General features: G+C 39.0%; 2 protein-coding genes across 2 annotated transcripts; both read left to right on the top strand.

Moving 5' to 3' along the window:
- The first annotated feature begins 483 nt into the window (after positions 1-483).
- Positions 484-18,177, top strand: LOC114685123 (zinc finger protein OZF-like). Its single transcript, XM_028859743.2, has 5 exons — positions 484-637; positions 12,825-12,985; positions 14,189-14,315; positions 14,523-14,580; positions 16,228-18,177. Exons 2-5 carry the CDS (start codon positions 12,953-12,955, stop codon positions 17,693-17,695), a joined length of 1,686 nt encoding a protein of 561 aa, XP_028715576.1. The 5' UTR covers positions 484-637; positions 12,825-12,952; the 3' UTR covers positions 17,696-18,177.
- Positions 18,178-21,741: 3,564 nt separating this feature from the next.
- Positions 21,742-22,708, top strand: LOC114685124 (gametocyte-specific factor 1-like). The gene has a single exon (XM_028859744.2). It carries the CDS (start codon positions 22,173-22,175, stop codon positions 22,635-22,637), a length of 465 nt encoding a protein of 154 aa, XP_028715577.1. The 5' UTR covers positions 21,742-22,172; the 3' UTR covers positions 22,638-22,708.
- The last annotated feature ends 4,617 nt before the right edge of the window (positions 22,709-27,325 follow it).

Here is a 27,325-nt window from a genome sequence, read left to right as displayed (position 1 = left end):
CATGTTTCTCTGAGCCGAGAAATCCCAGAATGGAATGCGTTTATTCCAGAGTGCAAGGATAATATGTTGTTTTTAAATTTTTGGTTTTTATTTTGCGTGTTTGTTACTTTGAATTCTTTTGAAACAAGATTTCTTTGGGTGGTATTGGCTGCCCTAGAACTAGTTCTCTGGACTAGGCTAGCCTCCAATTTAAGTGATCTTCCTCCTCTGTCTCAGGACGAAGGAATTAAAAATGCCTGCCACCACGCGGGGCTTCTGTGTTTCATCTCGAGTCAGGGTCTCATCATGTAGCCCTGAAAGGCTTTGAATTTATAGAACTTCGCCTTTTTCAAGCGTAGTCTCTCAAGTGTACTGTACGCGACTTTCACTCGAACTTTACCAAAATATTTTGATACTGCAAGCTGAAAGGGCGGAGCGAATCAGCCAGCCAATCAGGAACAAAACTACTAAAAAGAATGAACTGTCCAATGAGGAGCATGCATGTTCATCCGGGCGTGCATCCCGGAAACCTTTTTTACGCTTCGCTAAAGATAAGGGGATTCTTGTCAGGATCTATTTTGGGCGACTGTGCGTATTGCAGAGTGCAGGCTTCTTTTTGGGAGGGCAGCTCCCAGAGACACATCAAAAGTACGAAATGGTGAGTGTGCCTTGGGCTTCTGGAAACCTGGTTGTCTTTGTCGGACACTAGCCCCTTTGTAGCGATGTGGCGCCAGCTCCTGAAGGTTTCCCTGGTGCTGAGCTTCCAGTAGAAGGTGGAGTCTGGCACCGCAATGCCTATGCCCACGTGCTCTTGAAGTGTGCACCCCGCAGGCAGCCTTGAGCCCCGTGTCTCCCAAACTTCTCTCCTGGTGAAACTGCTTCATGGCAAACCCCAGCACTCTTGAATGAGTCCTTGTGCTGGTGGGTTGGTGATGCTGAGTTCAGACTGCTGTGTAGTTGACTTAAGTGTGCCGTACATGTATAATATATGTATTACGCTTGTGTGTATAGTTACTTTGATTTTCAATTTATTTTAATTTATATTTAATATGTTATCATTTCTGTCTTTTGTTTTTGGTGACGGGTTTCCCTGTGTAGCGCTGAAGCTTGCTGTGTTGACCAGGCTAACTTTGGATTCAGAGATAATCTTTTTCTGGGATTAAAGGCTTCCACCACTATGCCAGATTTTTTTTTTTTTTTTTGAGACTTTGGCACTGTTTATCAGCAGGCCGACCTGGCAATCACTGTGTACCTGAGGCTAATTCAGTCCCAAACTTTGATATTACAACTTCCTCTTCTCTTTCCCGTGCTTGTTTTATTCTTTCAAGTCCTAGTGTATTACCCACTTTATGTGTATATCACATACATTCTACTATACTTGTTTTCACTAGCCCCAGATCTCATGGTACCTTTCTTCTCCTTGGTCTCAGTTGAGTTTTGGAACAGATGGGTAAGAGTTCAAAGAGAGACTCCATACATCAGAGAAACAGAATTTGACATTGTGGCTCAGTATAACTACATTTCCAGCTACATCCTGTTGTATGATATCATGTTTGTGTTCTGACAAATAAAGCTTGTCTGGAGATCAGAGGGCGGAGCTGGCCACTAATTAACCATAGAGGCCAGGCAGTGGTGGCACACACCTTTAATCCTAGTGCTTGGGAGGAGGAAACAGGAAAATCATGATTTCAGTGCCTCCCTGGGCTACATGATGTTGAATCAGTCTAAAAGAGAAACAGCGGGGCAGTGGTGGTACATGCCTTTTAATCCCAGTGCTAGGGAGGTGGAGACAGAAATATAAGGTGGGTGGAGACAGAATCTCTGCCCATTTATTCTGAGGATTCATAGAGGTAAGAAGTCTTTTAGTGGCTGCTGCTCTGCTTCTCTGCTCTCCAGGCAAGCTTTATTTGTCAGAACACAAACAAAATATCAGAAAACAAACATCCATTTGCCTGAAAATTTCATTTCATTTTTCTTCATTGCAGAGTTAAGTTACAATGTATTTATGTGCCGCATCTCCATTATCTTAAAATCAGCTGGTGGACATCCAGGCTGATTCTTTTTCTAGTTGTTGGGACGAGAACACCAAAGATCATGACTATGCATTTATCTCCTGTAGTGTGTGGACTCTTTTCATTATAGCTGTTCATTCAGAGAAATGAACAGCTTGATAAAATAGTATTTCTATGTGTCTCTTTCCAATACAAGCTCACACTGATTTGCTTGTTAATTGGAGCAATTTAAACTTCCGCCAACGGTGAGTAAGTATTCACTTTTCCACCCATACTTGGTAAGGGTTGAGGTCTTCAGCCTTTCATGACAAGCTTTTCACCTGCCATCCATATCCCAGCCTTATGGACATCTGTTTTATTGTTGTTACTAAAAAGCCAAACAAACCCTTGAGAATATATTTTTATTAATGGCTATATCCTAAATAGAAGTGATGTATTTCAATCGTATCTAGCCCTTACACCCCCAGCACTCATGACTTTTCATTTTATGTGTCTTTTGTTTTTGTTGTTTATAACCCACTGAGTTCTGTCCAGTGTGTGTGATCATGCACAGGAACCTGAGCAACACAAAATGACTCTCCCCCACCCCAGGCCCTCAGTTGCCAATAACTTCATAGCTAACGGTGGCTTTCTTGAGGATCAATCCCGTTCTCCTTCATGTCTTGACAGACAATGATCTAAAGTGTTTTGAGGGTTTGGGACTTTGGTACAAGTGTTATAGAACATTGTGTAGTTGAGCTCCTTCTCAGTGAGAGTACTTTTCTTTCCCTTGTACCTTTATCCATTCCCCTTCTAGAAAGCTACAATGTTAATATTTAACATAAATAATTGTTTATGTAACTGATATATTTAGTCAATAAGAAAACAGTTTCCAACTTAATAAAATTGGCTATGCTGTTACATATTAAAATAGCAGTAATTATATCTTGTATTTCTAAGATAAATTTTAACTTATAACATTAAAAAGTAAACCTGATGGCCAATCTATCCATCCCCTCCTCTTTAATGACAAGTTTTTCCAAGTTTTGATATTGTCCAATTTAAACTAAAGGGGAAAAGTAATTTAACTACTGAGTTGGTGGTCTCTTCAGCGTGCTCAAAGACTTCTCAATAATCAGGTTAGGCTCTGTGTCTTTACATACAAGGTTTTCTACTTAGATTACAATCATATTTTCAGAAGGACAGGCTTTAGATTTAGAACTGCTAATGCTAGTAGAATATCTAAAAGCTAATTAACAGCCTAATCTAAAATGGAAAACTGAAATGTGTCTTTAATTTTTAATTTTTTTAATTTTTTTATTTTTTTTTTATTTTTCGAGACAGGGTTTCTCTGTGTAGCTTTGCGCCTTTCCTGGGACTCACTTGGTAGCCCAGGCTGGCCTCGAACTCACAGAGATCCGCCTGGCTCTGCCTCCCGAGTGCTGGGATTAAAGGCGTGCGCCACCACCGCCCGGCTTTGAAATGTGTCTTTAAAATGATCTTCATTTTACCTTTTTAAATATGTATTGTTTACATGTGCTTCTGTTTTTATATTGTTCCCATTGTCCAATTTAGCTTATAACTAAGAGCTCATATTAATTAAAACTTCCAAATTGGTCTAAATTTCTTTTAGTTCCTAGTGCAATTAAAACTCTCTTTTATAAAAGTTAGATAAAGCATTAGTCAATATCTTATTTGGTTAATCATCATCTCAGCTCTGAGTCTATAAGAAGTCCAAAAGGTCCTTTCTTTTAAGACACAATAGCTTCTACACAATGGAATAGTTTCATTATCATGAACAAGGCCCTCATCTCAGAGATGATCCTTTAGTCACTGAGATTCCTAAAATGTAAAGATTGATAAAGTAAGTTGGCCCTGTGATTTCAGAATTTTTAAGTAATTAATATGCATAAAAATACACCAAATATAATGTCCATAGTTTCCACTAAATATGTCAGATTTCTAAAGAACAAATGAAGTCTTAAGTCGGGTGTATTTAAAAACCTTTCACTGTCAAGCTTTAGCCAAGTGCTATACAACTGCTAAATAATATTTTAATTAAAAAACTTTAGAAAATGGCTAGGTTGAAGCATAAGGTGTGAAAAAGTCTCCGATGTCTTTCCATCATTCCAAACTCTTGTGTTGACATAGCAGGCCCCCTTCTGTTCCTGTCTGGACAGACCTAGGGATTCCTTCTACTGCAATTGTATTGGTTTTAGCCTCCAGATCTTGGATCAGGAATGTCCAGGCCTTACTTCTGTTCACCCAGAGATGCTGTTACTTCCCTTCATCAAATGTCTACTGAGTTGCATGAATATTCAGGAAACCTCATCAATGCCACCATGTTTGAATCCGATGTAGTATTGAAGCGTGTGGTGTTGGTCCTGTAAGACATTCTCTTGTGCTGATTTTAGGCACATAGGAAGAACACTTTGTTCCATCAGAAACAGGAAAGGGTGATTGTGCCCTGGACTCCTGGAATTGTGTCTTGTGCAGTTGTGATATTGCTGAGGCTGTGTTGTTGTGACCTTGATGTTCCCTTGGTGATTTCGGACTGTGCCCTTGTGTCCTGCACTGGCTTCGTCCTTCCCAAAGCACTGGGATTATGCGCAAAGCAGGCAGCTGTGCACAAGGCCTCCCGCCCTGTCCTGTCCCAGGAAACGACTGTGGCTCAGGCCACTTTCTTCTTGGGGTGAAAAGGCACCTGGAACCCGCGCCTCTGCAGAACTTGCAGAACTGCCACGTTGATGACACAGAGTCCAGTTGGTGGTGTGAAGGGACCTGGGTGGTGTGCCATCTTGCTGGTCTTCCTTACGGGCATATCGGTGCTGCTTGAGATTTTTCCTGACAGATTTTTCCTCTGTGATTTTATATTTTTCTTAAAACTGAACCAAAAGCCAAGCCTGGCATAAGTTAAACACAGGGTTGTCATTAGTCCTCCAGTTCCTGACTCCCGTGTGTGTGTGTGTGTGTGTGTGTGTGTGTGTGTGTGTGTGTGTGTGTACTACTTAGGGGAGAGTGACAGAACATTAGAATATAAGATCCAACTTTTTTTCTTCTGTAGGAAAAAGAATTCCATAAAAGAGATTGTATAGTGTAACAGTTATGGGACCAGTACTGAAGGGATTAAAAATATTAGGTGATGCTGATCATATAGCTCATGATTGAAATCCCCAGCACATGCAACACTGAGGTAGGAAGATTGCTCTCATTTTGCTGCATTCTTGGGCTGATTAGTGGTTTCAAGTCTACTTGGGCTTTAGTATGAGTCCTGTCTCAAAACAAAATCATAGCCACCTGATCATAAACATTTGCAGCATAAGAGGAATGACTCAAGGCTTCTGTGGCCAAATATGATAGACACTGTACGAACACTGGCAAATCATTGAAGAATTAGATCTTTACCACAGAAAAGGATAGTTATGCAGAGTGTATAGCTTGATTTCCTCAGCCTGTCATGGTCAACAAATAATGCATGTTTAAAAACATCATATGATTTGGTCTATTATTTACCTTCTAAAGAAATGAGTAAGTATTTTCAGAATAACATAGAATAGAGGAATTATAGATACGCACAAATGAAGACAGACTATTTTATTTGAAAATAATTTACTTCTACCCCACTCTAATTAGTGCAGCTCTTATGTGCAGTGTGCATGAAATCATACACAGCATAAGGTGGGCCCACCAGTGACGACACATTGCTGAGGAAAAGTGATTCTCACTCAGTGGTGGTGGTGTATGCTTTTAATCCCAGCACTCGGGAGGCAGAAGCGGTGGTTTTCTGTGAGTTCAAGGCCAGCCTGGTCTACAAAATGAGTTCCAGGACAGCCAGAGTTGTTACACAGAGAAACCCTGTCTTGAAATAAAAGAGAGAGAGAGGCAGAGACAGAGACAGAGAAAGACTGACTCTCCCTCCCCTAGAAGCCATCAACTAAAACTGGGATTTCAGTAAGGGGTGAGGCCGTAACGTAAACCTCAGTGTATTGCTGGGAGTTTTCACTACTAGGAGCACATGCAGATCTTGGGAGCTTACAACAGCAGTTGTGAATTCATGAATGCAACATCCATGCCATGCACAGAGCACGGCCTTCCGCAGGACTCCCCGTCCCCCAGCTCTTAAATTCCCATCTCAGCTGCCTTTTGCAATGTTTCCTGAGCTTTGAGGGTTAGGTATCTGATAAAAATGTCCCATTTATGATTGAGTAGTCACAGTTGCTTATTTTCATAATTTAAATAGTAATCTTCTCTGTATAAACTACCACCAATAAATTAAGAAGCTTATCTGATCCAGGTTGGTAACAATAGAAACTCGTGGATAGAAACACAAATATTTAGAAGGCAGTGTGTCAACATGAGCACTTAGGAACAGAACATTCATTCGTAGGTTCTCCCTGAGGACCCTTGAATTTCCTCGCCATAGGTTTTGACTCTGTCAAAGTACTAGGCATGACATGCCTCCTGTGGAGGAGACCTGAAAGATAAGTACCTGATTTCCTGGTCAGTTCATAACTGATTTCCATGTCCTGCAATCAAAGTGGTGTGGTGTCTTTAGCAATAGGGTTTTATCATCTAATTTTTGTGGGCAACCGACAGCCATAGCAAGCACCTATATTGTTCTGTGTGCCTTGGAACCATCTCTGACCATTTACCTGTGCCTGGTACTGACATTTTATGGATTCTGGAAACAGCTTCTTTGCTAATGTGTGCTAATATGTGCTTGTTCAAAACGTTGTGGGTTTGTTGCTACACTGGTCTTTGTACAGAGTGCAAGGCCTGGTTTACACAGAAAGTGACAGCCTGGACTTCACAGTGATGCTCTTATCCTCCCCTGACAAATTTTATATATATATGTGTGTGTGTGTGTGTGTGTGTGTGTGTGTGTGTGTGTGTGTAGCTTACAAACTAGTGGTGTTTCATAAGACTTTGAAATACATGTTTAGCTTTCTTTAACCCACTTCCTTACCCTCCTTTCCTCTATACTCTGTCCTCATCCCTGTTTAAACCTTCAGCCTCCTTGTTCATTCAGATCACACATGGACTACTATCCCCACTGACGATATGCATATGTGTTTATCTTGTCGTGCAATGTCATAGGTTCCCAGGTAACTTCATGCACACTTCATTTCACTTCAGGCTTTACCATCTCTGTCACTCCACCACCAGCTTGAAACCTCTGTCTCTAGCATTCCCCTCTCTACTTTGATTTTACCATATTCTTCACATAGACCCCATGCATCCTCCCAATCCATAACCTTCCTAGCCCCTCCTTCCACATGTACTTGGTGCTAAAACCACACATAAACAAAAGATTTGAAACTAGGGACCTCGTATGAGAAAGGCCATTCATTATTTCTCTTTTTGGCCATGGGTGATCCCACTCAGTAGAATTTTTCTAATTCTATCCCTTTTTCCTGAAATTTTCATGGTTTCACTTTTTTTTTAATACAGGAGAGTAGTACAAAATTGTGTGTGTGTGTGTGTGTGTGTGTGTGTGTATCACATTTTCATTATCTCTTCATAAGTTGATGGGTACCTAGTTTGATTCTAATTCATAGCTATTCTCCATAGAGCTGCAATGAACATGGATATATAATTATCTCTATAATATGATATAGAGTTCTCTGCATATATGCCCAGAAGTGGTATAACTAGGTCACATGGTATTTCTAATTCAAATTGTTAAAAATTTATTTGTTTTTATGTATATAAGTGTTTTACCTGAATGTATGCCCATGTACCTCTTATGTGTAGAGTTCTTGGAGGCCAAAAGTAGGTGTTATATCCTCTAGAACTGGAGTTACATATAGTTGAGAGATATCATGTAGGTTTTGGGAATAGAACTGGGTCCTCTGCAAAAGTAGCCTTTTCTCTTAACTGCTGAAGCCATCTCTTCAGCTCTTCTGGTTTTTAGAGAAACGTATAGACTGTTTTCCAGGAAGGCTAAACTACTTTACATTCCCACCAACAGTATGCAAAGGTTGCCTGTGACTCACATCCGTGCCACTATTTGTTGGCATTTGTATTCCTTTTGAAGGCCATGTTGACTGGGTAGAGACAGACTCTTAATGTAGTTACAGAGGGCAGACTAGTGAAGCTAGAATCTTACCTCTCACTTTGCACGAAACTCAACTCCAAATGGTTCAAGGACTTCACCATGCAGACCATTTGACCAGCTAAGCAGGTTGGCTAAGAGCAGATCTTCATATCTACCTTCATTCCTCCAAGTCCAATCTCCTGTTCTAATGCCCAGCTCTATAGCAGACCTTCTGCTGTGGCTTCTCCTCACTGTCTGCACTGTGTCTGAGGAAACTGAACAGATTCTAGTGGAACACCCTGCTCTCCTCCCTCCTGTGGACTCCCTCAGCACTTCCCCCTTCTATCACACCTGCAGTCATAAGTTCCAACTCCCAATACCTAGACATACTTTTTTCTGGACGTCCCAATGCATGACTTATCCCAGAGGCATTTCAGTCCAGGGAAAACATAGCCAGCACAGAATGCTAAAACTGGAGAGGGCAACAGAACCCAAGGAACAACACAGTCACCAAACAAGCACAAGACCAGTATCAGCACCTAGAATTACAATCTTCCTAAACCAAGATGCCTAGACTCCAGTGTAAAAAAAAAAATTCACAACAGCTAGTACAATGTCTCCACTACAGCACAGCTATCCCATAACAGGCCCTGACCAGCGCAACATGGCTGAAGCATAAGAAAAAGACTTTAAAATAGCCTTTATGCTAGTGATACAGATCTTTAAAAAAGAGATAAGTAAAGCCTTTAAAAATCTATGAAAAAAGCCAGCAGAAGAAAATTAATAAAACAGTTTAAGACATGAAAATGGAAATGGAGTCAGTATAGAAAACCCAAACAAAAGTAAATATGGAAATGCCAAATTAGAAACTCAAACCTTACCTCAGAGACAAGGTTCACCATGACAGTACAAGATGTAAAAGAAAGAATCTAGTCCATTGAAGACACAATAGAAGAAATGGATACGTAGGTCAAAGGAAATGTTAAATCTAAAACTCTTGGCACAAAACATCCATGAAATCTGGGACAGTATGAAAATTCCAATGTAAGAATAGTAGGAATAGAATAGGAAAAGAAACTCAAGGTCAAAAGCACAGAAATAATTTCAAGAAACTGAGAGAAGAAAAATTCTTGCCCTCAAGAACAGATGTATTGTATGTGAACATCATGAATTAAAACTGGATATCCTCAAAAACAGAAACAGCAGAAAGCTTGCAGTCTGGTTACACCTTGCCTTCTACTCATTTTGAGGGAGATATTTTCTTTTTGTCCCACGCATGTTGCCAAGTCACTAGGATTGAGATCTCTCAAAGTTTTTTATCTAAGCACTTCCTGTTATGAATGTGCCTCACTTTCAGTCATAAGAGTGTTGGTTCCAATGGCGGCCCAAGGAAGATATCAGGCCCCTGGACTTGAAGTAACAGGCACTTGGGAGCCACATGACTTGGTATCAAGAGCAGCAAACACTCTTGACCACAGAGCTATCTCTCTAAACCCTAGACAAAATTTTACTATCATTTGTTTTCGTATTCTTGGCTATTCTGACTTGTAAAAAAAAAAGAACTCACAAATGGATCTGAGCAATGGGCTGTTGCCTCATCTTTAATCCTTAAGGTTTCCTATCCAGCCCTATACCAAGTTCCTGTGCTCAAACCCACCTGGAGCCTTCTCCTACCTTGAAGTCATGTTCTTTACCATTGGGGCATGAGCTTAGAATAGACAGAGCAAACTGAAGGCAGTATCTTTGTGGAAAAGGCAGGTGGGGAGTACTGAGTAGCCCTGAATGGCTTTGAATTCTCAGAAGACCAGCTTCCTCAAGTGTGCTGACAGTAAGGCTTTACACCAGAACTTTCCTAAAATGTTTTATTAAATAATGCAGAGGAGGCAGAGTGAGAACAGTTCGCCATTCAGAGACCTTATTACCAAAAGTAGTAAACTGTCCAGTGGGATCATTGATAGTCATAGGGTGCTGCCCATGACCACTTTAGACTTGGTGTTGCAGAGGGGAGCAATGTTAAGTACAGGCTTGGGTGACTGTGTGTTCTAATAGCAGCAGGCTTCTTTATGAGGACAGCTAGAAACATCAGAAGCACAGAACAATGAGTATACCTTGGGTTTATGGATTCCTGGGTGGCAGCATTGGGACACTAGCTCCTTTGGAGATATGCAGAGCCCCAACTGAAGGTTCCTCTAGGGCTGTGTGGCCCAGTCTGGAACAGCAATGGCCATCTCCAAGTGCACCTGAAGTACACATGAAGTTTGCACCCCACAGGCAGCCTTGAGCCCCATGTCCCCTATTCTTCTGTGCTGCTGATGAAGCTGCTTCCTTACAATCCTCCACACTTGGGTGAGTCCATGGAACTGCACCTGCACAGATGTTAAAGAGCTGGCGGGTTGGTGATGCTGAGTCCAGACTGCTGTGAAGGGTCTTCAGTGTGCTGTGCAGTTTCCCTTCTCCTCCTCTTCTTCTGTGTGTGCTCATGTGGATTGATTCCCCTCATCACCTATGATTTCCTTCCTCTCTCCTCTGTTCCCCTCCCTCGGGTGGTTACCCTTCCAGAATTGAGTCTTATGCTTTCTGATGTTAGAGAAGTGATGTAGCTAGGCTGAGAGAGGAAGTATATAGGCGTGAGTACACAGGAAGCAGCTCTCGTTGGCTGAGGATTTCTTAGAGGTAAGGTTGGCTGGTTTGCTCTCTGATCTTTCAGCTTTCACCCCAATACCTGGCTCTGTTTTTTTTTTTGTTTTTTTTTTTTTTATTAATAATACAGTTTAGAAATTCGTCTTACGCTGGTCTACAGAGCAAGTTCCAGGACAGGCTCCAAAGTTACAAAGAGAAACCGTGTCTTGAAAAAAAAACAAAACAACAACAAAAAAGATGGGCAACAATGCCCTCGAGGGGTGGCCTACTTAAGGACCTTTTGGAAAATTTGGGGTGGGCATCCCCATGGCACCAGGTAGAAGTACAGGCCACTCAGATCTGTATGGCCCTGGTTGCAGCAAGACCCTTGAACACCAACGTGGTCCCAGGTGGCTGACCAGACCCTGAGCAACCACACAGCCCTGGGTTGCAATAGAACCACAGATGTCAACTCAGTCCCTGGCTGCTGTAGAGCCACGGACCCAGACATGGTCCGCTCGGCAGCAGCTCGGACCTGGATGACACTATGGCGCGAATGGGCAATTGGAATTGTACTTGTTACTCCTTGTTTCACACTGTAGAAAGGATTGGGATACAGAAAGGATTGGGAGTGTGAATTCTGTAGCAAATAATTTCCAGGATTTCAGGCCTTGGAAAAAATATTAATACTTTATCTCTTCTTTAGCCTTCAGATAGTTGGTTTTCTCATCAGTGTAATTTCTGATCACTGGGAAAGATTTGGAAAGTTCATATGAGAGAAAGACAAGTGTGCTTTCCACCTGCTGGAGAAAATGTGTTTTATTTGAATGCTAACTTGGGGGTACAGTACATTCATAATGTATTTATTACCCTGTAACTTGCTATGTTGACCAGGTTAGCCTTGAACTTAGAGAACACTTGCATCTGCATCATTTTTTTTCTGGGATTAAAGGCTTGCCACCTGAACATCCCAGACTCCTTGGGTATATGGGTGCTGGTTCATGTCTGGCTACTTCCTGAGGGAATGGGACGACATGCAAAGGGGAATTTGGAGGAGTCAGTGGTCTCATGCTCAGCAAAAGGTATGAGGAGACTGGGAGAAGAGATCAAAAAACCACATGGCTGTTTTCTAGGGGTCAGTTTAAATACCCTGTTGGTGTGGTCTTGAGCATCTCTGGGGGAGGAGCTGCCATTTTGTGGGTTCTCTGAGATAGGGCAGGGTTGAGAGAGAGAGATGGGGGAGGGGGGCTGAGGTGGAGCTTCCACCTGAACAGAAACCTTTTAAACATGTTTATTTATGGGAATTGTCTATATACATTATATATATATTTTAAAAATATATATTTTAATGACATATAGCCGTATAGTCCCAGCACACCCAGCTCTTAATTTTGTGTATCTTTTGTTTTTGTTTTTTATTACCAACTGAGTTGAGGTAGTGCTGTCCAAATGTGTGTGATCATCCATAGGGCATGGGCAACATACTTACTGGTGGGCACATTCCTGAAGAAAAATGAGTGTCCATCCTCCCAAAGCCTTCGGTTGCCAATACCTTCTTACCGAGGGATGGCCTTCTTCAAGGTCAATCCCATTCTGCCCATGTTTTGACTGACATGATTCAAAGTGTTTGGGAATTTGATACCTGCTTTGTAGAGTATTTTTGATGACATCAAGTTCGTTTCAGTAAGAGTACTCCTTTTACCCTGTGTCTTTGTCCATTGTTTTTCTTTGAAACTACAATGTTCATATTTAATATAGACAATTATTATTGTGTAACAGATATAGGATTAGCTCAACAAAAAATCAGTTGTTTCCAACTGATACCGTTCTAATTGACACAGGAAGGAAAAGAAAGCAAAAGCAGAAAGAAAAGCAATCACTTCACGTAAGTTTCAAGTGACTGGAGATGTATGGCAGAAATTTACATTTTGTAAGCCTTTCTAACTATACATGACATTCCCTATTGTTGACTAATTTAAAAAATATCCAGGCCCAATTACTTAAAAGGCAAAATTGTAACAATAGGCAAAGAAATAAATATTATTGTAGAACATTCCTTTTGACAACAGTTTGGCTTATTGCACATGCACTTCAAACACTTCACTGCAAATCAGCCTATGTCCCATATGTACTTGAAGACAATAAAGAGTTCCTACGGAATTACTAAAAGAACTAACTTGTTGCTATTTTTAAAGCAGATATTGATACAGCCCACTAAAGATGATTGTTCCAATACGGATAACCACACGTTGCTAGGTTCATTGTTCAAAGAAGACTGTGTGCAGGGCCAGCGCCAAGCAGCGTTCCAGATTGCTCTGTTATCCCCATGTTGCCTGCTTCACTGTTGTTCCAGGACACGGTATTGAACTTATCAATTCCAACTGCTCCCTCCATTTAAAAATTTATCTCTTTACATTCATTTCCTCTACCAAAGTACTCCACAATCTTTACATTCAGGTTCACTTCTAATTCTCTGAAGTAGGGCAGGATGAATCATATTCTTGACTATAATAGCCCTTACTCTAGTTCTTCACTCAGTCCTTGTTCCCACTGAACCATTTCTTTCAGCATTTTTGTCTTTGAAGCATCTTTCAAAATGATTCATTAAGGTTTTTGTTCAGTGTTTTGTTTTGTTTTTTTTCCCTGAAGAAAATGTTCTGGCCAATTCCTTCACATTCTTTCTAAGCATGTTCTAAATGCCCACAGAGAACCTGGTCAGATTTACTCTGGTCCCGCTTTTATTTATTTATTTATTTATTTATTTATTTATTTATTTATTTATTTATTTATTATTTATTTATATCTATTTCTTATATTAGGCTTTCCATCTGGCTAGCATAAATGATTCTGAGAAAAATGACTTCAGGCAAAAAGAGTTTATTTCGTGTCACAATTTAAAATGTACACTCCTTAAACTGCAAGCCCATGAAGTGTCTGGTCAAATTACACAATCAGGAACAGAGTGATGTGTAGTTGTCTGTGTCTCCGCTCCCTCCTTCCACTAATGTAGTTCCTATACAGTTCACAAAATGCTGCCTCTAAAATTGGTGTGTGCATTGTCTTGAAAGTGACTAAACTCCATAGACACATATATTTGAAAGCTTGGTCACTAGTTAGTGGAACTCTTTGGAAAATATTAGGAGATGTGTCCGTATTGTTGGAGGTTTGTCAATGGGGATAGTCTTTGAGGTTTTAAAAGCACATGCCAGGCAGTGTCTATCTTTTTGCCTGCTACCTTTGGATACAAAGTAAAACATTCAGCTACCATTCCACCTCCATGCCTGTCTGCTTCCCTCTAAATGTGTAAGCAAGCCACTGATACATGCTTTCTTCTATAAGAGTTGCTTGGTCATGATGTCTCCTATGGCAATTGAATAGTAACTAAGATAGTGGGTCTTTCTATATTATATCAAGTAATCAAGAATACATCCCACAGATATTCTTTAGTTAACCGTATGTACAGAATTACTTAGAGGTGTCTTCAGAAACATATATGCTAGATGATTCTGTATCCTGTCAGTCTGTCAGTTAAAACTAACCATCCTAATATATGCACTCTTAGGAGCCAGTGACCTTTGAGGATGTGGCTGTGAAGTTCACCTCAGGAGAGTGGGCTTTGTTGGATTTTAGTCAAAAGAAGCTCTACAGAGATGTGATGAAGGAAACATTTTTGAACTTGATCTCCATAGGTAAAAAAAAAAAAAAAAAAATGCTCCAATTGCTTATTCAGTCAGAGAAAAATTGTGTCCTGCTTATGTGTGTAGTGTGGTTTGGATCCTTGAAGGGAATGTTTGGTGAACTTAGTGTGAATACCCATGTCATTAAAACTAGATTGTAATCATTTTTTACATTGAAAATGAGTATGTTATAATGAATTCTCTTGATTTTCCTTCTAGAGAAAGCACTAGAAGAAAACATTGAAGAGGACGATAAAAATTTCAGCAGAAATCTGGGGTAATTTATATTCAATAGAAAATAATTTATGTCAAATATTTTGGAATCATGGGACAATTGAGAACCTACCAAATGGTCCAACTATATCTAATGGAAAAAATGATTCTAGACAAACTCCTGTAATGGAGCATTGATTTGTGTCATTCAGTATTTGAGTATCTCATCTCTGTAATCTAATAATACCACAAATATGTCATGTAACATTTAGCTCTGAAAGAGTTTTTCCAGTGGTTTATTTCACAAAAAACTTCCCTTCATATCTAAAAGTATTTACTATCATTCTGTATATTCTTCTGAGGCTTTGAGCATGGGGCTATGTTTTGTTTACATTCTTCTCCTATGACAAAAAACAACTCTGGGGTGCAGTTCCGTACTTCCTTGTCACAGTCCCTTCATAAAGGGAAACCAGGGCAGGAACTCAAGCCTTACAGGAATCTGGAGGCAGGAACTGAAGCAGAGGTGATGGAGAAATGCTGTTTACTGGAGTGCCCCTCATTGCTGAGTCAGCTACCAACCTTATTCAACCCTGACCCATACCTCTAGTGGGTCACCAACCACAGTGGGCTGGGCCACTCCAGCTCAATCATTGATCAAGAAAATGTGCCCACAGGCATGCCTAATGTCAATTTGATGAAGCTGTTGTCTCCTTTTTGGTTTCTTCTTCTCAGAAGTGTGTCTGAGTTTGTGTCAAGTTAACTGAAACTCACCAGCAGATACCTTTCCTACAAAGCTCATGCATTCCTACCTACGCGCACACCACCCAACATGGCGAAAGCCCTCATTAATCAGGAATGTGAAAATGCTTCCACTGATGTGCTTCCAGGTTAATCTGATTGAGCCATTTTCTCAATGGAGGGTCTCTAGTCTCCAATGACCTTAGCTGTGGGAGAGTTGATAACCAACCAACACAGGCTGAGAATTTAGAATGCTACAGTGTCTTACAAATTTATGTGATGTTATTATTGTCTACTAACACCAAGACTTCTGCCTTCATGTTCACTCCTTTTATGTCTCTTGATTATTTTATATGTATATATGTATATATATATATATATATATATATATATATATATATATATGAGCTTGTGAACACCATCTGTGCAAAAAACATTTGTGGAAGGCAGAAGAGGGCAACAGATCCTTCAGATAAAGAGTAACAGGAATGTGTGAGCCCTGCTCATGAATGCTAGTCATCAATCTCTGGTCTGCTGGAAGAACAAGACTTGTTAAAACCTCCAAGCCTGTGATACAGCTCCTTCATAATTCTTACAGAAGTAAAGTCAACACTCTACCCTTTTTCATATGAAAGGGTCTTTTTTGTTTGTTTGTTTGTTTGTTTGTTCTTTGTTTTTGTTTTTTGAGACAGGGTTTCTCTGTGTACCTTTGGAGCCTGTCCTGGAATTCACTCTGTAGCCCAGGCTGGCCTCAAACTCACAGAGATCCACCTGCCTCTGCCTCCCGAGTGCTGGGATTAAAGGCGTGTACCACCACCACCCGGCATGAAAGGGTCTTTACGTGTGATCCGTGTTGTCCTTCACATTGCAGCATTCTCTTGTGGCCTTTGAGATAGCATAGTTGTAGTAATCAACACAAGCCAAACTCCAACATTTCCCTTGACTATAGTAATGCTCTTCTCATTTTTTGCAGAACCCAGATGGTTGAGAAAGACTGTGGTTATGAATTTGATAGTCAGCACAATGAAAACCAGGAGCCTATTCGAGAGAACATGGTCAATAAAGATATACCTCTTGCAATAAGAGTTCATGAAAGCCCATTGTATGTAAGAAATGTCATTGGTCATTTATTCTCAGATGGGTATCTCCGTGACCAAACTAGAGGGAAATGGTCTGAATATATGGAAGCTGTGGCAAAAGCTTTTACACATCAGAAACACTGGAAATATATCACTCATTCTGAATCACTTCAGGCACTTGAAAGTTCTCCAAAAGAGAAACTCTGTAAAAATCAGCAATGTAATGAAGCCTGTAGGAATCTCCCTTTTGGTCAGCCTCAGGAGAGAACTAACCCTGGAGATAAACTCAATGAAAACATCTTAAGATGTTACACATATGATCAGAATTATGAAGGAATCCATAAAGAAATGAAAGCATTTGTATGTAAGCTCTGTAAAGAATCCTTCATTGATTCCATTGACCTTATCAACCATGAAAAAAGTTGTATTGGAGAGAAAAGGTACATTTGTAAGCAATGTGGGAAAACATTTAAAGATGCAAAATGCTTTGAGAAACATAGAGTAACTCACAAAGGAAAGAAGCCGTACACTTGTAAGTATTGTGGGAAAGTCTTCACCAGTTCTGCTTATTGTAACATTCATGAAAGGATTCACACTGGAGAGAAGCCTTATGCATGTATGCATTGTGGAACAGCATTTAGTCGCTCCAGTCATCTGAACCTTCATGAAAGGAGTCACACTGGAGTGAAGCCTTATGCATGTAAGCATTGTGGAAAAACCTTCAGCAGCTCCGGTAGCCGTAACAGACATGAAAGGAGTCACACTGGAGAGAAGCCTTATGCATGCAAGCATTGTGGAAAAGCCTTTTCATGCTCCTCTCATCTGCACATTCATGAAAGGAGTCACACTGGAGAGAAGCCTTATGCATGTAAGCATTGTTCGAAAGCCTTTACCCAATCCGGTCATCTGAATCTCCATGAAAGGACTCATACTGGAGAGAAGCCTTATGCATGTAAGCATTGTGGAAAAGGCTTTTCCTCCTCCAGTCATCTGAACATTCATGAAAAGACTCACACTGGAGAAAAGCTGTATACATGTAAGCATTGTGGAAAAGCCTTTATCCAGTCTAGGCATATGATTCTTCATGAAAGGAGTCATACTGGAGAAAAGCCTTATGCATGTAAGCATTGTGCAAAAACCTTCACCCAATCCAGTCATCTGAATCTTCATGAAAGGACTCATACTGGAGAGAAGCCTTATGCATGTAAGCATTGTGGAAAAGCGTTTATCCAATCCAGGCATATGATTCTTCATGAAAGGAGTCACACTGGAGAGAAGCCTTATGCATGTAAGCATTGTGGAAAGGCCTTCAGTGACTCCAGTAGTCGTAACAGACATGAAAGGAGTCACACTAGTCAGTAGCCTAAAGTTTGTAAGCATTGTGGAAAAGTCTTCACTAGTTCCAGTTGGCACAAGAGTTATAAAAACATTCACACTGGAGAGAAACCCTTCATTTGTGAACATTTAGGAAACTGTTTCTTTGCTCTTTTTTGATACTTTATCAAGCATCAAAAAATCTCACATTGGAAAGGAACTTTAATCAATTTTAGCATTGTGAGAACATTTTCACCACTTCCAGTTTCTGTAACCTTCATGCAAGCATTTACACTGGGAAGAAGTCAGCATTGTGTAATCACCAGGTCCTGTTGCCATGTTCTAGAGAAAATGTTCTCTAGAATTCACTCTGAAGACAAGAATTACATATGTAACCATGTGGAAAAGGCTTTAACATTTATAGTCCTATTATACTAAAAAAAAAAATGTTCCCACTGGTGAAAGCTTTTATGTTTGTAATAAACATGGGAAATAATTTATAATTTTTATAAACCTTGTCCTTTTAAGGAGTATGTTTCTGTATTTCTGTGTTTTATATCTCTACATAAACCCATAATGATCTCACATTGAAAAGATGTGTAGTGTGTAGAACTTGTATGAGTACTAACTGTGTGCCACTGCACTGGTCAAATTGCCTGTATTGTGAGGTATGAAAGAGGAATGTCATTGGACCACGAGATTCATCAGCTAGTAATGATACTTGCTAGGAAACATGATTATCTCCGTTACCGCTCTGGATCTTACATGGTGGAAACAGAGAACCAAAAGTCTCTTGACAGTCACACGCATGCTTCTTAATGAACACACACAGACATACAGATGAGTTAAAAAAAAATGTTAAAAGAGTGAAGACATAACTAACAATTTTTTTTAATGTGGAAAAAATCAGATTGTGAGACCTGCTAAAGTGCAATTTTTAACTTCCAATGTTTGCTCTTTTTTTTTTTTAGGATGAAAAACATATGCATTATGTATAATAATACCTGTCTCCTGTTTTAACTCTTCGTAGGACAGTAGGTTTGAAAACTACAGTAGCAGTGGTCTGAGTGAGAGTGGTCCAATAGTGGTCCAAACGAAGTTTGAAACTTGGTTCTCAGGCTCTACCTTCACAGACTCTAACCCTCTGTAACTGCAAGCCTGATATTACACTTCAGTTTAAAAGTGGCTTTACACTCTGGGTGTGCTGGAACACACCTTTATTCATGGCACATGTGAGGCAGACACAAATATATCTCCATGTTCAAGACCAGCCTAGTCTACAGAGAGTACTAGGACAGACAGGACTATACAGAGAAACACTCTCAAAAAACAAAACAAAACAGCAACAACAAAAAACCTCAAACAACAAAAAAACCAAACACATGTAAAGAAGCCTGGCATTGGGGCACCTGCCTTTAATTGCAGTACTCCAGAGGCAGAGGTATACAGATCTCTGTGAGTTCAAGGCCATCCTAGTCTATAAATTGAATTCCAGAACAGCCAGGGCTATTACACAGAGAAACCCTGTCTCAAAGAAAAAAGTTGCTTTATTATTTGTGATTTATCACAGCTATATAATAGAAACTCAGCCAGCCATCTTGGGAAATCAGATCCAGTCAAACGAAATTTTCATTGCAAAACTATAAAAAATCTGGCTATCATTTTAAATGAGATAAATATTGTGAAACTTTCCATAAACTTTACTATTAGAAATAAATAGTTGTGGAAGTTAGCCCCCAAATTTTAGGAATGCATAGCCAGAAGTACAGTCAAATTTTGTGTATTTTTATTATTGGCTCATTCCTATGCAGAAGTTTCACTTTGCCTTATGTTTTTATTAACAATGCAAGATATGGTTTCTGTGTTTACTCCAGGTTATCTTTCAGTCTAAAGATTTGAAGCTAGCAGCTGGAAATGAAAAAAGAAATTTATCTTTCTTTTTTTTTCTTTTTTCTTTTTTCTTTTTCTGGTTTTTCGAGACAAGGTTTCTCTGTGTAGCTTTGCACCTTTCCTGGAACTCGCTTTGTAGATCAGGCTGGCCTCGAACTCACAGAGATCCTCCTGGCTCTGCCTCCCAAGTGCTGGGATTAAAGGCGTGCGCTACCACCGCCTGGCAAAATTTATCTTTTTTAGTGTGGGTTTGCACCCTTGTTTTTTAGTTTTTTCCATCTATCAAACCATTTTCTGATTTAATATTTCTTTCTACCTAAATAGTATTCTATTGGTAATTTGGGAAGAGGCTAGAGAGGGGACTTACTGGATATGAGAACTTTTAGGGGGGAAATGGAAACTGAGGAAGAGATTTCTAATTTAGTATGAAATAAGGATAGTCGATACAGGAGAAGGACAAGAGCAAATACCAGTTTTGTTCAGTAATGCTCAACAAGTGGTTATTTTGCACATAAAATTATATATAATGCATAGTTTGAATAATATTATTCAATAACATCTATTATTTTATATATAATTAACATATACAACTATATAATTCAAGTGTAAAGGTTATGCATACACTCAAGGATATATACGTGTGTGTGTGTGTATGTGTGTGTATGTGTGTGTTAAATGAAGTTATGCCACATGGCTTGACCGTACCTTTCCCTAAATACCCTACCTTACCAGTACCACACATGATAAATCTCCATTTGAGTTGTTCATGATAATTCCCCAATAATTTAGGCTGTTACTATTTCCTTTGATCATCTCTGCAAGGTTCAAGGTAAGTCGTACTTGCTGGAACCCTCGCACACTTTGGATGCAGGAGGACTTGGAAGAGCTGAGCTTAATCTAATTACAAAAACCACCTTCATTTAGCCTTTCATAGGAAGAGATACAGTACAAGTTGCCAAGTTACAGAAGCAACTAGTCACTAGCTGTCCCCAACTGTGACTTATGTTGTGGTTTGAATAAGAATGGTCCCCATAGGCACCTGTATTTGAATGCTTGGTTAATAGTGGATAGAGTTCTTGGGAAGGACTAGAAGATATGGCCTAGATGGACAGAGTGTTGCTGGGATGGCTTTGAGATTTCAATGTTCACTTTGTTCCAAGTTAGATCTTTCTCCTCCTCCAACATTTAAATCACGATGTAAGCTCTTAGATTTTGTATAACATTGCTATTCTTGTCTGCCTACTACCATGTTGCATACCATGATAATTATGGACTCTAACCTGTGGAACCTTGAGTGTCCAGAAATGATTTTTTTCATAAGTTGTTTTGGTCATGAACTCTCTTCACAGCAATGAGAAAGTAATGAAGAACTTAATGAACCCAAACAGTGATCACCCTGGCAAGAGATCAGTAAAGGTGCAATAGTATAATCCATATCTTGTTGGTAAACAACTACTGTATAGTTAGATTTAAGGCCTACCCAATGGGGGAAGTCATGCGTGGTACTAGAAACCTAACTAATGAACCAGGATAGTGAGATCATGGATTTTAGAGAATCTACTTCCACACTTTACTAAGCAGCATAATTCCTGAATTTTAAAATCTTATCTTTATATTCACAGAAACATAACCCATACCTTCCATTAAACAAACTCTTTAGAGCAAACAGACAATTCTAGGAAGCCACAACTGGTTATAATGTAGAGACCAACTGACAGTCAGGATCCCAGGCCCACTTAATACATCTGTAGAAGAAAGCCTGGACCTGAATCTCAGGGAACACCCTCAAAGACTGGCATGATTATAAGAACCAGACTGCTAGGATGTTTTGGGTAAGGTTGCTTTTAAAAAATAACAGAAGCAATATGTATGATACTTCGGCAATATGGCTGCAGAAACAAGAACAATGGTAATATAGATAGGGAAGGAAGAGATCTCATGGGATACCACCCCTAGACAAAGAACTACAGGCAACTAATGAGAGAAAGAGAAGTATCTCCCAGGTATGAGTCTTCTAATTGCTTACAGAGTTATCAAATCTAAAATCATACACACCCAAGCAACAAAAACAGTGTCAGGAGGTAATCATATATTTGGGAAGTTTTATATATATATATATATATATATATATATATATATATATATATATATATATAACAACAATCAAAGCATGCCATCAATTCCAGGAGGTATTATTGGGACACTGGAAGGGTTGAAGGGAGAAAATGGAAAATGCAGTGCAATTGTTATTTAATTAGACTTTTAGAAAGGGGTTGGAAGGTTGGCTCAGCAGTAGTTAGTGCTTACTGTTTTTGCAGAGAACTCAGGTTCAGTTATAGGCACACTCATGGTGGCATTCAAAACTTCCTCTGGACTTCAGGAAACAAAATGTATTTGGTGTCATGGTGTACTAATTAATTTTTATTGCCAGCTTGACATAAACTAGCATCACCTTGGGAGAGGAAAGTTCAATTTAGGAACTAGATTGATCCGATGGGCCTGCAGTGGTGTCTGAGGGATACTTTTGATGGATTTGGGAGGGTCTAATCCAGAATGGGCAGCAACATTCCTTAGCAGATATTCTTAGTGTATATAAGAATGCTAGACAGCCCAGCCACCGCCTTCACAGGGACTAATGGAGTTAGAAGCCATAGAACTCTGTCCTTATGACCCAAACCACAGGATACCAGCCAGCAGGTTACAATACCATCTGGCATCATGCAAAAATAAAAATCCAAAGATAGCTAAAAAGATAGTTAACTGCAAATATAATGTTTGTCACGTGGTCCCAATCAAAAGACTCAAGGAACATGAGGCCAACTGTGTCAACAGAACTGCAGTTGATGACGAGCCACTTAATCTTCTAAAGATTACTTGCCCAAGTGTTGAAGGAAATAAAAACTTCTCCAATGCTGGCAATCAGGTTACTGACCCTGATGTCTGGAATGTGGATCATATGCATCATTCTCCTTCATTTGTTCTTGAGACTTTTGCTCCAAAAATGCTGGTTTGTGAAAGTGACTCAAGAGACCTACAAGAGGCTATGGCTGATAAACATCCTAACAGCTCCAAGTCCTGGGGAAGAGGTCAGAAAAACTGATGAAAACATTGCAAATTGAAGTGTCAGCAAACAAACAGAACTCGTTTTTAAACCTTAGGAAAATCTCGGCTTTTAAGTAACAACCCTTGTGTTTGCCATTTTAACATGTTTTTATTTAAATAAAGAATATTTTCCTTAAAAAAAAAAAAAAAGAATGCTAACTCATCATGAGTGAGTAATCAGATTTTTCCATAGTTCCTGCCATGGCTTCCCTTGGTGATGGATTATGACCTGAAAGTGTAAGCCAAATTAACCTTTTCTATGCCTCAGTTGCTTTTGGTCATGGTACTTATCGCAATAGAAAACAGTTGAAAATATATTACAATGTCAGAAAACTAAACTACATGGCATAATCTTCAAAGATATTGTGGGATTATTTAAAAAGTGATGAAATTCCAACTATTTGAAGTTGATACAATCCAAAAATAGCAGGTTTGGTGTAAGAAGGTAGAATGCACAGCCTTCTTTCATTCCCCTTTCTCTTGTATACTGAGGAGAGGAGGATGTACATTTGGATACTTTCTATCTTTACAGTGATATAATCACTGAGTAAAGGTTGTATCTGCTTCTCCTCCATCTTAATTACCTTCCAATTCTTCCTTCATGTTCTCTTTAAATTGCTGAGATGACCTTCAAATTTTAGTCTTGCTTGTTGAGGAAATGTGTTACATGAGTGTAATACCAAGCACAGAGACAAGGAAAACATGCAGATTAATCCCTCTGCTGATGGTCAGCAGTTCATTTTTCTACATAAACCATGACCAAAATGTGGTCATGTGAGTGTAGAAAATTGTAACCACATGTCCCTAAGTGGTTGCACTGGCTATGGTATCTCTGTCTTGAATACAAATTTTAAATTCCTCATTGAATAACAACTGGATGTGTGTGTGTGTGTGTGTGTGTGTGTGTGTGTGTGTGTGTGTGTGTGTGTGTGTGTATTATCCAGCACAACTAACTCTTAACATAATTAGTGAATTAGACTTCTAAATTATTTTTTCAATCATTTAATGATAATGTCCCCATTCAATAGATCTAAAGAAGGGAATACTAGACATACAGAGTTGGGTTTTTTTTTTTTTTTTTTTTTTTTTTTTGCTTTAGAGACATTTCATATAACATAGATATTAGGTTTTAAACAGAACTTAGTTTACCCTGTCTTTCTAAAATACTGTAGTCATGTATTCACATTTTTCCTCAGTCATTCCAGATTCATAAAAAAAATTAATGACCCATCTGCTAGAGCAAATTACATTTTCTCTTGGAAAAAAATGTCAAGTTTAACCATGCCAGTGAAGGCTTCTTATGGATCCCAACTCTAACTAGGAAGTTTAGTCCTGGATGACAAAGGTAAATCTGGATTTCAATAGAAATAATGCTATCCCAGTTCTCAATAAGCCTTTATGCCTTAATTCTAGCCAGATTAAATGGAATTGAGCAGTGTAATAACTACAGTATAAGTGGTTAATTTCCAATACTCAAACTAGGTCATATCAACTCATGTTTACTAGGTCTCAAATAAGCAGGAAATATTCTGCCCTGAGCTTAGCACCTATTGAAACATCTCAGTATTATATTTAGGGTTGTATTAAATCTTTTATAATATCTTAACATGCAACTCATTTTTATAAAACAGTATTTACTTTGACCATGAAAAATAATTTTTCATTCACGCATAAGAGTTGCCACCAAGGGTAGTGAGGTGGTGGCTCAGCCGTTAAGAGCACTGGCTGCTCTTCCAGGGGTTCTGATTTCAATTTATAGCAACTACATGGTAGTTCACAAACATCTGTAGTGGAATGTGGTGTCCTCTTCTGGCATAAAAGCATACATGCAGATAGAACACTCATTAAATAAATAAGTCTTTTTAAAAATTAACATTGATACAGAAATTTTAATAATAATTTATGTCCAGAAGTTTTTTATTTCATTTGTGGTTCTCATGGGTAATAAAAATAAGTTATGTTGTAGAATATTATTCTAAGGTGTGTTACTTTTGTTTATGTTGCATTTGTTTAACTCTGTGATGTTGTGTTACTTTGCCTGTCTAAAACACCTGATGGTCTCATAAAGAACTGAAAAGTCAATAGCAAGGCAGGAGAACGGATAGGCAGGGCTGGCAGGGAGAGAGAATACATAGAAAGAAAAATCTAGGAGGAAAGAACAAGTAGCCAGAGAAGGAGGACTCAGGGGCCAGCCACCCAGCTACATAGCAAGCCATGGAGTAAGAGACAAAGAAAGGTATACAGAAATAAAAAGAAAAAGCCCAGAGGCAAAATATAGACAGGATAATTTAGGTTAAGGAAAGCTGGCAAGAAACAAGCCAAGCTAAGGTCAGGTATTTATAATTAAGAATAAGCCCCCATGTGTGATTTATTTGGGAGCTGAGCAATGGGCCACCAAAAGAGCAAAAACAACCAACAACAAGTTATAAATTTGTTTTATGATATTTGTAATGCCTCTGGAAAAATTGTTATGGATTATTCAAAAATATTTTGCTAAAATTTTTAATTGTATTTTTTCATGTGTATAGGTGTTTTTCTGCATGTCTGTTTGTCCCATATGCATACCTAGTGCCAATAGAGGGCAACTTGGCTATTTCTCTGTGAAATTTCATTTTCATGGTAAGGGTGACAGGATGTACAGTACCAACTGAGTCACATTCAAAATATAAGTATGCTTATTCCAAACAAATAAAATTGGCTATGCTTTTAAGTATTAAAGTAATAATAAGCAATATCTAAAATAAATTTTAACTTACAACATTAATGTGGTTTGAAAGAAAGTGGCTCCCAAAGGGAGCAGCACTACTAGGAGGTATGGCCTTGTTGGAGGAAGTGTCACTGTGGGAATGGGCTTTGAGGTCTCTTTTGCTCAAGCTTCTCTCAGTGTGATGGCAGTTGACTTCCTGTTGCCTGAAAGATATAGCACTCCAGCACCACATCTGCCTGCATGCTGCCATGCTCCGCATCATGATGATAGTAGACCGAACCTCTGAAAGTATAAGTGAGCCACCCCCAACTTATTTTCTTTATATGAGTTGCCATGGTCATGGAGTCTTTCCACAGCAATACAAAACCGTAAGACAGATATCTTGTCTATCTGTGTTTTCCTCTTTAATGGCAAGTTTTTCCAAGTTTTGATCTTGTCCAATTTAAACTAAGGGGAAAAAGTAATTTAAATACTGAGCTGGTGTGTCTGCTCAACCTGCTTAAAGTGTGCCCAAGAATCAGGTTAGGTTCTATGTCTTTTACATCCAAGATTTTCTACTTACATTACAATCATATTTTCAAAAGGACAGGCTTCAGATTCAGGATTGCTAATGCTAGTAGAATATCCAAGAGCTGATCAACAGCCTAATCTAAAATGGAAAACTGATACATTATCTTTGTCTTTAAAATGATCTTCATTTTACCTATGCAAATATGTATTGTTTACATGTGCTTCTGGTTTCTTACTGGTTCCATCGTACTTTTTGTCTTATCATTAAGTGATCTCTTAATTAAAACTGCCAGGTTGGCTTAAATTTCTATTAGTTCATAGTAAAATTAAAGCTTCCTTTTATACAGTTAAATAAAATATGAGTCAATGTTATTTGGCTAATCATTATCTCAGCTCTGAGTCTATAAGAAGTCTAAAATGTTCTTGTTGCTCTCAGGACACAGCATCTTCTATACCAGGGTACACTTTCAATATTATGGACAATACCATCATCTTGGCGATGATAGTTTAGGCCCTGCCATTCCTAAAATGTAAAGACTGAGAAAATATCTTAGCCCTTTGATTTTAGAGTCCTTTAAGAAATTAATATGCTTAAACAATACTCCCAAGTATTATGGTTCATCAAAATAATTATAGTTTCCACTAAATATGTCAGATTTATAATTATCAAATCATATATTAATTCAAGTTTATTTAAAAATCTTTAACTGTCAAGCAGTAGCCAAGTATTATACAACATCCAAAGAATGTTTTATTAAAAAAAATTTAGATGAATCTGTTTTCTTTTATGTGTAGGAATGTTTCACCCCAGGTGGTGGTGGTGGACACCTTTAATCCCACTTGGGAGGTAGAGGCAAAAGGATCTTTGTGAATTCAAGTCCAGTTGTGTGTCTACAAAGTAAAGCAAGTTCTAGGATAGCCGGAGCTGTTACACTTAGAAACCTTGTCTCGAAAAAGCAAAAAAAAAAAAAAAAAAAAAAAAAAAAAAAAATTGCCTGCATTTATGAATGCTCATCAAGCTTGGATCCTGGCGAAGTCAGAAGAAGGTGCCAGATCTCTTGGAACTCAATTATGGACGGCTGTGAGCCACCAAGTGGCTGCTGGAAATTGAACCCATGTCTTCTGCCTAAGCAATAAGTTTTCTTAACTCTGAACCACCACTGTAACTCCAACAGCTCAATTTTTCTTTCTTTCGTTCTTCCTTTTTTTTTTTTTTTGTTTTTTTGTTTTTTTGTTTTTTTGAGGTAGGGTTTCTCTGTGTAGCATTCTTGGCTGTCCTGGAACTCAATTTGTAGACCAAGCTGGTCTCAAACTCACTGAGATCTACCTTCCTTTGCCTCCCAAGTACTGGGATTAAAGGCATGCTCCACCACTGACCAGCTAACAACTCACTTTTCAAGCAGTATTTTTTTCAATATTGGATCAGCTGTCCTTCTGGTTGTTCAGTACTCATACTGGGAAACCTAGCA

Source organism: Peromyscus leucopus, chromosome 22 (genome assembly GCF_004664715.2).
Source record: "Peromyscus leucopus breed LL Stock chromosome 22, UCI_PerLeu_2.1, whole genome shotgun sequence".
Classification (NCBI taxonomy): Eukaryota; Metazoa; Chordata; class Mammalia; order Rodentia; family Cricetidae; genus Peromyscus; species Peromyscus leucopus.
Note: the sequence above shows the minus strand (reverse complement) of the source record. Positions and strands in the feature narration are given on the sequence as shown.

Bases quoted from the DNA above. Each gene is read 5' to 3' on its own strand.
- LOC114685123 (XM_028859743.2), top strand. From the start codon at position 12,953: ATGTTGCCTGCTTCACTGTTGTTCCAGGACACG. The intron at 12,986-14,188 runs GTATTGAACTTA...ATGCACTCTTAG, and splicing joins CACTGTTGTTCCAGGACACG to GAGCCAGTGACCTTTGAGGA. The intron at 14,581-16,227 runs GTAATTTATATT...CATTTTTTGCAG, and splicing joins AATTTCAGCAGAAATCTGGG to AACCCAGATGGTTGAGAAAG.
- LOC114685124 (XM_028859744.2), top strand. From the start codon at position 22,173: ATGGAGTTAGAAGCCATAGAACTCTGTCCTTATGACCCAAACCACAGG.